Below are 13,633 nucleotides of genomic sequence, written 5' to 3' on the forward strand. Positions count from 1 at the left end.
AGGCATTGTCAATACTGCGTAGAGAACAACAAACTTCAAAACATTTCTAGCATCAAACCTTTAAGGATGACGCAATACTCTGTGTCATCTCTTGTGTTAAAAATATAAAAGCAAAAACGAGGAACAGAGAAATCAGAACAGGGTTGTACGGATGTATAATCTGTTTTTATAATACTATTATGATACTGTATCTAACAATCTGAAAGTAATGTGCATTCTTCATGGACAATAGTCACAACAGTTATGTTGTTTGCTCGTTATAACAAGTACTTAGTTAATAAACACTTAAATTCAAGGCAAGTACCATCATATAGGTGGTGAACAAACAATTCTGCTGTATACAGTATGTCTTCCAGTAGTAGAAGAACACTCTTTTTCTTGATCAGGTGGATACAGCTTTGAATCAACAGGGATCTGACCCAGGAACTTCTCAGTCACATGCTCTTTTCTCTAACACTGGAACGAACACTGGACCTCCAGTAGTCTCATTTGTTTTGTTTTTTTTTTTCAGATCAGGCAAAGACCTTTTCAAAGCATCCTTATTTTCAATACCTTTTCCCATGAAAGAAATCCAAGAGAAAAGTCATAATGCAGCAGTTCTTTGCGTGGAAAATATGATTTACGGTAATGTCTTGTCATTGGTGTTTCAGATCAGTTACGTCAGCGCATCAGACAGTGTGGTTCAGTTCATCTTTTACCAGCCTATTATACATCGCTGGAGGGAGACCGATTTCTTCCCATGTTCAGTCACTTGTGGTGGGGGTAAGAAACTGTCTTCACCACTAATGGCTGTGAAATTTTAACTCCAGTACAGTGTATACCTTCACACTCCTCAACATTACTGTATGCTCTTGCTTCTCCCAGTTGTTAAATTGTGATTCCCCTTTTTGGGGATTTACTGTAAGTCAGTATTTAAGCTATTGTTTACACCATTTGTTATTTGGAGCTCCTGAAGACTATCCTCTAAAACTGTGGGTCATAATATAGTTGCCTATATATCCTATAGTACAATGTACTGCATTGCTTTGTCTCAAGGTTTTGAGATTAGCTGCATTGTCTTTGCAAACTGTCTGACTTAAACATAAACAACATAAAACATAGAAAACTGAAAGCACAATAGAAAGTGTGCCTGCCAGAAAAGCAGACTTTGCCATTATGTCAAAATTAGATTGGAAATGCATTTTAATTTTAAAAAAGAATGATTAAATTATACAATGAGTACACAATTAGTGTACTGTACAAACACATACAATATATAGGTTGTATTCGTTGTCCAATTTAATGGAGATGAATTGTTTAAATTAATTTCAGAATGGATCACAAAGCATTTGCTTCAGAGTTAAATTGGCACTAGGTTATTAATAATTGAATTGCCAACTTTGAAAATAAATAACAATCATGTCTGTTGAGAACTTGTACTCCTCTCCCAGTTGTCATTGTGCCCAGCTGCTTTTTTATACTGTACATGCAGAGAGCCTTGTTGTTTGCAAGTAACAAGTGTGGGATCATTACTTCATTAGTGTGGTTAGAGTGTTTGATTCATGGATCCCTTTTTCTGAAATCTCTTTATTATATGAAGTATATTAGTAAAGTATAATGAAACGCAACGGGGGTTCAGGCGGGCGCCCTTGCCGCATTAGGTCAGCCCCGCACCGTCGGGGGCTCGAACCCAGGACTCCCGCGTCACTCAACACGGACCCAGCCCGGTGAGCTAAAGAGAGATCTCTCCACAGCCCAGGGGCTGTGGTCCTGCTATTACAGGGAAGGGCGGTGATGTCACCGCTCTGGTAAGCCGGCTCTTACACAGTACCTGTCGGCCGTAAGCATTACAATAACTTTGTGTTTTTTAGTTTTTTAAAACTTTGTTGGCCTGGGATACAGATCTATCCTATACTCTTAGCTACTGGAGTATTGTTTGTAGTGCAGCTAAGTAGGCTTTTATGCAATATCATTTGCTAGGAATAAGTCATCGTCTCTTTTTGCATTTGAATACCCTTTTTGTACATCACTCGAAGGTAATGTTTTTTTTTGTTTGACGAATCAAGAACTAAGGGTTACTTTAAACGTGTTCAAGCAATTGAGCCAAGTTTTAATCTATGAGATCTTCAACTCACTGACTTTTCTAGACGTTCAATAAGTGAAATTTTAAATGCTTTCAGAAAAGGATTAATTCTGACCGAGTGAGTAATATAGTTCAATTAAAATACCAAGAAAACCTGAAGTTTGGGTGGAGTTAAGGATTGGCTGGCTTTCCAGTTACCACTCCTCCAGTAGCGTGGCTCAACAAGGGCCCAGGAGTGTTATTGTTAAATTATTTAAGAAAAAAATGGAATGATTAAAGGATGAGGCATTGGTTAAATCAAACGTAATCAGTAGCTGTATCTGTACTTTATCGATTTTCATTTGAAGTTCAACAATTCTGATTCATTCTTAACCTACCTTATACCCTTGTAAGTGTATAAAAATATTCACCATATTGGTTGACAAAGCACTGAGGATCACAAAAAATGACAAACAGCAAATGCATCAACTGAATCATGAAATTATATTTCTTATGAATAAGTAAGGCTTCCCTCCTTCATAACAATTTAGTTGTCCTTAAGGATGAGCTGTGGCTCATTTCTGAGCAAATAAACCTGAATAGTGTCCTGCCAACAGGCTGTATCATTGAGAGCATTTAATAAATTATAATAAATGATAATGGAGACAAGCATGCCCAGGTTTTATTAATGTTTTTGATTGGTTGTCATTGGCAAGCACCTCGTTCAATACTGCTGGGCGTTCTTTTCTCCTGCCCCGAATGTGGCTTCAGGATACCAGCTGACCTCGGCAGAGTGCTTTGACCTGCGCAGTGGCCGGGTGGTGGTGGACCAGTATTGCCACTACTACCCTGAAAATGTCAAACCCAAGCCGAAGCTGCGAGAGTGCAACATGGACCCCTGTCCTGCTAGGTGGGTGCTTTCACAACATCTAGTGGGGAGAAAAAGGGAACATTGTGAGACCTGCAAAGAAAAATGGGACAAATTGGCCATGTGTGTGGAAACAGACAGGATCCACGGTGCTTATGCTGTGACAGGTGATCAGAACTCAGATGAGGGCTGCATATCAGGTGCTGAAACTGCCTGATTCTGCCTGATGAAGAAAGGCAAAAAACATATTTTTAGATTATTGTCCTTTTTAAATGTTGCAACAGATAAGCTTAAATAAGCGGAAATAACAGAATTAACATTGTAGCAATGAAATATTTTAATTCTACTCTAATAGCAATTAAAGCTGCCTGGATGAAACCTTTTCAAGTAAATGAGCAAACCAAGATTTCTGCGATACTGCATTAGCAATCCCATCTGTATACAATTTAATTAATTTCTTATACTCTTACGTAGTGGATCTGTTTATGTGTATTTAGAACAGTGACATCCTCTGTTATGCCTTTTCAAAATTGAGTGTTCATTGTTCTGTTTAACTTTTACTGAGAGAGATTTTGTTCCTAACAGCGATGGCTACAAACAAATCATGCCCTACGACCTCTACCACCCTTTACCTCGGTACGTATGGCAGTGAAAGCAAGGCGAACATCATGAGCTAAATGTGAAAGGTCTTGTTATCAAAGAAAACACAACACACAGAAAGGCCTACTGAATGAAAACTTCTGTTACATTAACAACAAAGAGGAACTCTTAGAAAAACCCATCGTTAACTCACACACACAAGATTCTGGTATCGTAGGGCCGGAAGAAGAGAGGAAAGGAAGCATCTTAATCTATATCAAATGTTTTCTTTTCCATTTACTGTATGCATCTTTTTGTACCCTCCCAATTTGTAATTGCCAAATGTCTTTCAACAACAATGCTGACCTATAATATATTAACCTCAACAACAACAGACATCTCAGAGGTCAAGAAGCACACAGTCCTTATGGGAGAGCTGGCCCTGAGTAAGGTTTGATGCAGCTCCAACTGTGAGCTTACACAGTGCCCAGCAAGCCACAAGAGCTGCTGTTTGTAAGCTGAGGACATCCTATCTGATTTAAGCACCACTTGGGCAGTTCTGGTGCACAGTTTGTGGATTCCCACTAACAGCAAGCTGGCTAAATAGTTAGTTATCAACCCAGTGATGTCTGGGTACTGCTGTACCACTCAACTGAATGTGTGCTTTTACAGCTGGAACCTCTCTGGGGCCCTGTTACGAGCTGGAACACTAGCAGTTACTCTGCAGTAGTGACGCTACATAGAACCGCACCTTTGTGTGTTTCTAAGCAATGGCTCAAATTGTGAGGGAACGTGCATGTCCGCCGCTCGTTGTCCCTGTATTCGCCAGTAAGTTTGTTTGACCGTGTGGAAGACCTGTGTCCTCAGGTGGGAGAGCAGCCCCTGGACAGCCTGTTCCATGTCCTGTGGCGGGGGGATCCAGAGCCGCTCAGTGTCCTGTGTGGAGGAGGACATCCAGGGCACCGTCACCACTGCCGACGAATGGAAGTGTCTGTACTCCCCCAGGATGCCCATCATCCAGCCCTGCAACATCTTTGACTGCCCAAAGTGGCTGGCGCAAGAGTGGTCACCTGTAAGTCCTTTTTAGGAGCCTCTGTGATGCCAAGGGACAGAGGGTCTTCACTCCATCTGTGTCCTGGTAGTTAACTGAACTCGTTAATTACTGAATCACTTTCTCCTCTTTTTAAACAGTGGTGATTTCACCAAACCGAGAAACAGTATAACACCCCAGGGCACAGGCTGTATATTGCTAGCTAAAGTACAGGCACTCTCAGGCGCTTGTTTTCTGTGCGTGATTGAGCCAACTACATTGTACAAAAGCAAATCAAAACAACAGAGACTTTTTTGTTTTTTATCTTTGCAAAATAAGCTTTACCATGTAACAACTCGTCATTTGAGTTAAGGTTCTCCATTATCTTGGGCTTAAGTAAATTTGATATGTTTACCACTCCCCCTAAACCTCAAGGAAAAACAAATAAGATATTGCCTTCACAATTTATGTGGTTGGCACGGTGATGTGAGAGTTAGTGCTGCTGCCTCATAGCTCTTGAGTCCTACTGTAGGTTTGATTCTGGGTTGGAGCACCTTATGGATCGAGTTTGCACATGCTCTGTGTGTGTTGATTAATTGGTTTCTCTAGCTTGTGTGCCCTGTAAAGAAGCTGTTTACCATCTAAATGGAGTGTTTCTGGCCCTGTATTTCTGGAAGTGACTCTAGTTTGAGTACTTACTGTACTAGGTGGAGTTTGAATGGATGGTAATTTTTTTTTCAGTTTGATACCTTTAATTTTCATAAAATGTAGGATTCTATTGTAGTTTTATTAGTATGTTCATCACTAATAACAAATTAATCTATTTACACTATGTAATAGTATTGTGTGTTTCTATGTATTCTAAAGAAGGATTATTAATTAAATGACTGGAGTAGATATAAGCAAATGTCAGAATGAGATGTAAATATGAAATATTGTTCAATTTTCTTCATAACAGAGAAGGAATGTCTCAGTTTTAATACCTTTCTCTCTTTTAGCATATTGTCATTTCATGAATCATGTTTCCATTTTGATCTATTATTAATTGTTTAAAACCTCCTCATTGTGTCCACAGCTGTATTTGCTCTGTATTCGGTCTGTGTCCTCTAAGCAAAACAGTGTGACTCTTTTTTCACATCACCTCTCGTCTATGACTACTCTTTAAGCAAGGGAAAAGACAGATTCAGAACATGTTCCCACAGAGAAAATAATTCACTATGTATTTGCACGTTTGTGACTGTCAAAGCCAAGGTCTCCTAAACTATTCCGATTTCTGTGTCATGTATAATCTTTCTACTGAGTTGAGCTTTTACTTTAATTGCTTGTCAAAATACCAATATACAGAGAATTGATTGTGCACACAGAATAAATGAATAAAAGGTGTAAATATTATTTTTAGCATAGTGCCAGAATGACAAAAGAAAGGAGAAAATAAGTTTAAATTTACTTGGCAAGTCTTGTTGTGTGTTTACTGTTTTATTTTTTTCAGATATGTTGATTATGATGTAATTTGAAGCAGCGTTTATGATTTTGTTTTGAGATTTGATGATTTCTGAATAGTTTCAAAATATTTTAAATCAGTTTTGTTGGCCATGATGCTTCGCTATTGCTAAATGTTATATGATTAGATTTTTTATTTAAATGTTTTCAGTGTAGCCTGAAAGTGTAAACCCTATCACAGAAAAAAAAATCACATATGAGCAAATAAATTACTGTTATAGGTAGGTCACAGAAATGTCAATTCTTAAATGACCACAATTTAATTTGGACTTTTACAGTACAGTATATGAAAATATTTTGAGTTGTCAATGGATTTAAAAAGATTTAAACTGTTGCAAAAGAGCATTCAGATAATGACAATTTAAAAATATGTCCTATAACCTCTGTGATTTAAAGGAAAACAATTAATATATTTTTGTTCATAATTCAAATATCTGTTTTTTTCAACTAATGAAATAAAGTTCTACAGAAGTTAAAAAAACACCTCCAAAAGTTGTTGTTTAGAAACATAAAGCACTGTAACTGTGTATGTGTGGTAAATAGGATCTTTTTGGTCAGAAGATGTGAAATAGAAGGATTTCAAGCTGGGGGTGAAGAAGTAGAAGCACTTATGAGATATACTGTACAGGAGTGTGGGATAGAGGTGCAGGACTCCATATGTTCCTATGTTTAGCATTTGTGGAATATAAACAAATCACCCTATGATGTCTCTATCATTTCAGCTTCACGGTGAAATTAATTTCCCATCCTGCCATCGCACCCTGAGACCCTGCGAGTTAGATTTGTGGCCTGTTAAAACCTAGAACTTTGTTGACCTTATACATTCCTTATTCTGAACTTCCATTAAATGCTTGTCTTGGCAAAGGTTGTACAAAAAAAATGGAGGCAGCCAATGTGAAGGAATATTTCTTGTCCTGTTTTTTTTCTAGTTTAAGAGTAGGACGATGACGCTGTGTGTGCTGTATTTCTACATGTTTAACACATATTTACATTTTTGTGAATGTTCAGAAAGGCACAATACTGTTTCGTATTGTCTTGAGCTGAAGTTGGTACAGTGTATTCCAAATTTCAGTGTTATGTTTTGCAAGGCACACAATGTTGCTGGTGGTCTCGTAGGCCACCTTAAGATGTTCTGCCTCTGATTTGTAATATGACTTCTTCAGACTCTTTGTCTATGCTTTAGTAGCTGCTGCACGTAGAAGATTTACAGAAATCAGCAGAAACGCTCACTCATTCCAATGCACGGGAGATATGTTTAGAGGCTGTCCTGTTCTGTGAGCAAAGTGACATGATTATCCATGCTAGCAGAGGAGGTGTGGGCTGTGACTGTGTCCTCTGTTCCACAGTGCACAGTGACATGTGGCCAGGGACTTCGGTACAGGGTGGTGCTCTGCATCGACCACCGAGGGCTTCATGCAGGAGGGTGCAACCCCAAGACCAAGCCACACATAAAGGAGGAGTGCATTGTGCCTGTTCCTTGCTACAAACCCAAAGGTATGCCACTTCTTCCAGAAAGAAAACGAGCTAGCGGTAGTGGAGAAGCAGAAATGAGAGGCCCCCTCCTGCCAAACCTATTGTAATTCTCACACGTTTTTTAACAGCAGTCAACAGCTTCTGTTTGCATTTGAACACACCTCATCAGCTGTCTCATTTGTCTTCTTTAAACAACTTACTATGGGAATGTGCTCTCTGCTTGCCTGACCTTGTTTAGTGCTGAAAATGTACCAAGGATGGGAATATGTACCCACATATTTGCAAAGGTCTGTGTAATTTGTACTATGTAACTGAGCAAGCTTGACACAGGTATATCCTTATTTTTGTGAGGTAATTCTTGCAAGCCACATCCCCTTTTTACATGACAGTGTCAGTCAATAGATGTCGTCTAGCTGATGTGCAAAGTAGAGCTGCACTTCAGAGGTGATTGTGTTTCTCAGTAGACTCTGACAGGAGGGTAGGGGGAGGTTGATTGACCTTAGACCACCTGCAACACATGTGAAAATCTTCAGGGAACTTACAGTAGATGTGGTGGCTTAGATGCCACAAGTTCTACAATTTTGTCCAGGTGAGTCATTGAAGGCCTTGAGAGAGGAACCTTTTGTGACATAGCTGGTGGCAGAGGCTGAGGTCTGAGGGCTTGCTGACCTGGAAGGTGCTGTGTTGCAGAGAAGCTTCCGGTAGAAGCCAAGCTGCCCTGGTTCAAACAGGCCCAGGAGCTGGAGGAGGAGAAGGCTGTGACTGAGGACCCTACGTGAGTACAGGCCCTCAGGCTGCAACTTGTTCACAGCTGCCTGCCAAGCCTAAGAAACTAAAGTATAGGCTGTGAAATTTGTCAATTTGTCATCTGTGGTTTTCTGGATGTTGTGCAATGATGCGGAATAAGGAATCCTTTGTTCAGATTAATGAAGTGATCTCTCATATGTCTAATACCCAGCATCATCATATTCAAATCTTTAATCTCATCAGTTTGCTTGACTCATGACTGATTGCAAGCCTTGTGAGAAAGAAAAACTACATACCATACATTAACCTTACTTTGTTACTGAGAGAGATACTACAGATAATGGGGGGAAAAATAAATCCAAAGTAAAAACGTATGTACCTAAATACATGAGGATGTGTCTTTGAATTCAAGCTCCATGGTATCTCTCGATATCATTCATATCTGCTGTAGACATAGCAAATTTAAAGTATTTAATTTTGTTCTAGCAATTTTGTAGAAAAACGTTAGATTTGCTTTCTACAGTGTTGTAATTCAAGAATACCGCCAAGTGTAAGATTTGAAAACACAATTAGGACATCACAGTTAATACAATGCATAAATTGATGGTGATATTACCACTTTCTAACTAGAACTAATCAGATATCACAGCGATGCAAGATAGGTCCTGCTCAGTACCAGGGTGTAAGACCTGTAAGTAAGACCAGGTTGCTGTAAGAGGTATTGGTCAACCAGAAGATATTGCTCTTTCCTCTGGACCAGACTTTACAAAATAATTTCCTAGTATTGACTGGAGACAATTCAATATACAATAGAAGGTACCATCCTTCAAGTGAGATAATGCATTAAACTAAGGTCATGACTACTTGATCATTGACCATGACACTATTTGAATGAGTAGGGGTGTTAATTCCTGTGTGTTGGTTAAATTCCATTCTGGGTTTGAACAATCTGGCTTCCCCAAGTTTCCCCCATTAATTCAGATGTTGAAGCAATTTCTCACTTGACGGCCTGACCTGCTGTGTGCCCCTTCTTTATGTAACGCACATTGAGGGCCATTGGGATAAGTGCATATACTGTAAATGCAATTTTATGGCTAATAAAATGTTAAAAATAATAGTAATCTTCTTTAACAACATTATATTTAATGATATAATCGGACTGTGCCCTTCTAATGTCATTAAAACAAAGACCACGTGGAAACTGTAGCCTACTGATTGCCAATAAACATCAGAATGAATAAAGTGGAAATATACACCACAAACAACGCTTCAAGAATTTGAACAAGCTAAAGTATGAACATATGATAATACCAGCTCCACTTGATGACTTCTTATAAAGTATCCAGGACAGCTGACATATGCAGCCAACATTCTTTCCATTTCTCAGCAATTAGCATCCACAATGGGTTTGTTCATAAATTTCTAGAATTTGTCAAGGTCTGGAAAATTGGATGAGAAGTGAGTGTTGAATGTGAGATTTTATGAACGGAACGTGGACATCCAAGGTCCAAATTGTGAGTCTTGCAATTCAAGCGTGAGACTCACTGATTTTCCCTGTGCTCTTTAACAAGAATTTTTAAACAAGCTTTTAAAAAAGGATTTGCTTTTGCAGAGATCAAGATTAATAATACTGTGAAGCTAATACTCTTGCCATTCCATTCCTAGGTGTCTGGAAAAAAATGCTTTTAATTGCCTTCTCTTTTTGTGTGCTACCTTTGTGTTGTGCACAGATCCTTTTTCTGTCATATGTGACAGACTGTGAATCTTTTTGTTTAACTAATGGTTATAGGAGCTCATGGGTGTTCCACCTACAATTTCCCAAGTGTCAGTGTTAAGTTCGGGAAATGTTTTCAAAATCAGTCTCGGATATGAGAGCCTCATGATAATTGCACTATGCAAATATTAAAGCTTTTCTGTTGAGCAATCATTTATACAGCACTTGTAGAATGTCTGTTGTATCCCAGCCTGAAGAAGAAAGAAGAACACTCTCTGCTTTCTTGCTTTCAATGTTAAAGCCACATCTCCAGCTCAACAAATATGTGATAAATGACTGGAAATTACTTTGAGAAATTCATGGACACCATGCATTCACTTTAAAGGTGTCTAATGAAACCCACAGAAAGAATCTGTCATACTTTTTCACACTCAGACAGTCAACCCAGCCTAACATTAATGGGTTCATTATAATGGGCGGTGGGGTAGCTCTGTGGCTAAGGATCTGCACCTGTAGCTGGAAGGTTGCTGGTTTGTATCCCACAGCTGCCAGAGTAATCCTACTCCATTGGGCCCCTGAGCAAGGCCCTCAACCCCAACTGCTCCAGGGGTGCCATATAAATGGCTGACCCTGTTCTCTGATCCCAAGCTTCTCTTCCTGTCTGTGTGTCTCATGGAGAGCAAGCTGGGGTATGCAAAAAGACAAATTCCTAATGCAAGAAATTGTATATGGCTTATAAAGTGATCTTATTTTATAATTCTCACACATTTCCATCTAATCAAGCATAACAGATCAGAACAAAAAATACTCACAGATTAAATGCTTATTGGTTTTTTTTCCTAATTGTTGCTACAGAAATTAACAGTAAGGAGTGAAGTAATTACCCTTGTGTGAAAAATTGCAGCTTATACGAAATCCACAAAAATGGCAAAAAAAGAATAAATCTTCAAAGATATGAGAAACGGATGCATGTGAAAATGCCCCTCTTTCATGCTTGTTTCATGAAATGTTTTTGAATTTTATCTTGCAATAAACTGGACATGTTGCATATGCAATTTTATATCTTATTACCTGTAACTAATAGCTAATAGCTGTTAGTTACCTGTAACTAACAGCTGCCAGCTATGAACGAGTTACAGGTAATAGGATATAGAATTGCACGTGTGTCTGTATTTTAATGTGTCAGAATTTTAATGAACCCATTAAGGTTAAGGTGGGATGACTGTCTGATTGTGAAACATCATAGCACAGACTGTAATATACAGTACATTAATTAATCATTTGTATTTCCTTGTGTTTAAAGGCAATTAAAGCTGTAGTTTATTACAGTCTGTGTAATGATGTTGCAGCTTTATTTTTCCATAGTTATGTGCTGTATAATGTCCCCTTGTTGGTTTTTTTAATATACCTTTGTGTTCATACTGTATAATGCAAAAGTGTTGCAATTTTTGGATAAGATATGTAACTTCATCTATTGATTTTCAGATCTCTTCTTCCAATTCAGTGTCATGTGGGAACTGGAACATACTCCAGCAAGCCATGGGCACAAGGTGTCCAACAGGCCAGAGACAAATACACACAGACAGTCACACCAGAGCCAGTTTACCCAGAAGCCATTTAACCTATCAGTATGTCTTTAGACTGTGGGAAGAAACCAGAGCACAACCCACACCAACATGGGAAGAACACAAAACCTCCATGCAGATAGCATCTCCAGGAATTGAGCCCAGGACCCCAGTGCTCTGAGACAGCAATGTTTAGCACTACGCTACATTGCTACCAAGTGACCCTATGGGTATCCTGCTCCAGGATTATGCTCATCTTCCTGGGAAAGGTAGTTTAGCCCAGAGCTGCCATCTTGCCTGGACCAGCCAAGCTCACACTACTGTGTGCTCAATATGCTGACTACTGTTTCTCACTGAACGCTTACTGTAAATCAGTCCTGTTTGGTCTTTATTCTTTATAAAAGTTTTTTTTTTTTAATTACAATGCTCATTTTACTCTTGACATCATTTGTTCTGTACCTTTACACATAATTGGTTACTTCATGGGTTTTTCCCAACATGCAAGAAGTGTAATACATTTTAGTGATTAGCTAAATTGAGCATTGTGATCTAAGCTTTGAGGTTCATTTTGATTTGATTGCCCAGCTGTTCTTGCATGCAGAAATACAGTACATGTACTTAACTATACAGTGCTACAGTCAAATGAATGGTTAGTACCTTTGTTGAGTCTAGATTATGATTGTCGCATTGCTGTTTGTATTTTTATTCTCACTTCAACCAGGGTTTTGGGATAATGGACACTGTATGTCAGTGCTCCATTTGGGATTCTTTGTAGATGTGTGTTTGGTTTCAGAACACTTTCAGGACTATTCTTTTTATCTTGAAGGAACTATGCCTCTTTACAATATGTATTGTGTGTTAGGTAAATATATGCTTGAAGCCAAAATACATTATTTTCTTTCTGTAGTAGCATATCTTCATGAATGTCACATAAATAACCATGCATACAATACATTCACACTGTAAGCCAAAAACAATATCTGTGTGCCACATGGAAGCACATTCTTAATAAAAGGAAGTTTAAACAGAGGAAATTCTTTAGAATTAGAATTACTTCTGAGACTGGAGCCAGATTAACAGAGACATTAAGCAAAGGAGTGTCCATTATAGTGCTGCAAATTATACATCTTTCTTTTGAGTATCAAGTTATTTGAATTTTTCCATCATTTGATACATTCATTTGTCGCATGAATGTGAAGGACTACATAATCTATAGTTAACTATGCTAAAATAATATTTGTTTTGGGGAAGAATTATAATTTCCCATTGACTTGCCTTATATTTAATTTGGATGTGTTGCTAACATAATATGACATCACCAGCATCTTAGACCAAGTCCGGTCACTCAGATCCATCTTTGGAACCTGGGAAGGTTAACCGAGACAGGAGCTTTCAAAAGCTTTGCTATTCAAAGGGTGGTTGGCATGACATTGATTGTTTACACTACCACAAGAAATGTAGTCCTCCTACAGCCTTTACAGTCAAGCTGCAGTGAATACCACAATACTCTTGAGAAAGAAAGTGGGGATATCCCAACACAAGTATACTCAGCCTATGTCTGTGATCACTAGCTATGCAGATATATAAATAAACTGATCGCCAGAACACTGGAGCCACAATGAAACCCATAATGTTTTCCATAAAAAAGCTATGTTCTTAGGAATCTACTTTATATATCTGAACTCCAGAGGCAATAGAACCCCACTTGGTGTAAGTCTTTGGTCATATAGAGAGATTGCTGGATTTATACTTCTTGTAACACAGGTAGACATTGGAGCCCCACTAAAAAAAAAATATTTGATAATAATAATGAATAATGAATAATGAATAATTTCTTTCAGTTATACAGTATAGTGCTTTTCTGGACACTCAAAGCGCTTTAGAGGTAACAGGGACTCCCCTCCACCCCTCCACCACCAATGTGCAGCCCCACTTGGATGATGCAATGGCAGCCAAAGTGCACCACTACTCTCAACACACATCAGCTATATGGGGGGATAGAGTGATACAGCCAATTCATACTGTACATGGGAATTATTTGGAGGTCATGATAGGTAAAGGCTTATGAAGAATTGCTTGTTGTCTTATGAGATCATTGTCCTAAACTGATCTCCAG

At 38.6% G+C, this 13,633-nt stretch overlaps 1 protein-coding gene across 3 annotated transcripts in view; it reads left to right on the forward strand.

The window, feature by feature from the left end:
* Positions 1-13,633, forward strand: part of LOC102695132 (ADAMTS-like protein 1) — a 209,400-nt gene that overhangs the window by 168,872 nt on the left and 26,895 nt on the right. For all 3 annotated transcript variants that reach the window (XM_015345114.2, XM_015345115.2, XM_015345116.2), the window contains 6 exons: positions 651-762; positions 2,813-2,951; positions 3,495-3,545; positions 4,356-4,560; positions 7,365-7,512; positions 8,182-8,266. In XM_015345114.2, the coding sequence (XP_015200600.2) occupies positions 651-762; positions 2,813-2,951; positions 3,495-3,545; positions 4,356-4,560; positions 7,365-7,512; positions 8,182-8,266 (740 nt within the window). The remainder of the gene's footprint in view (positions 1-650; positions 763-2,812; positions 2,952-3,494; positions 3,546-4,355; positions 4,561-7,364; positions 7,513-8,181; positions 8,267-13,633) is intronic.

This window comes from Lepisosteus oculatus, chromosome 1 (assembly GCF_040954835.1).
Source record: "Lepisosteus oculatus isolate fLepOcu1 chromosome 1, fLepOcu1.hap2, whole genome shotgun sequence".
In the NCBI taxonomy this organism is placed as follows: domain Eukaryota; kingdom Metazoa; phylum Chordata; class Actinopteri; order Semionotiformes; family Lepisosteidae; genus Lepisosteus; species Lepisosteus oculatus.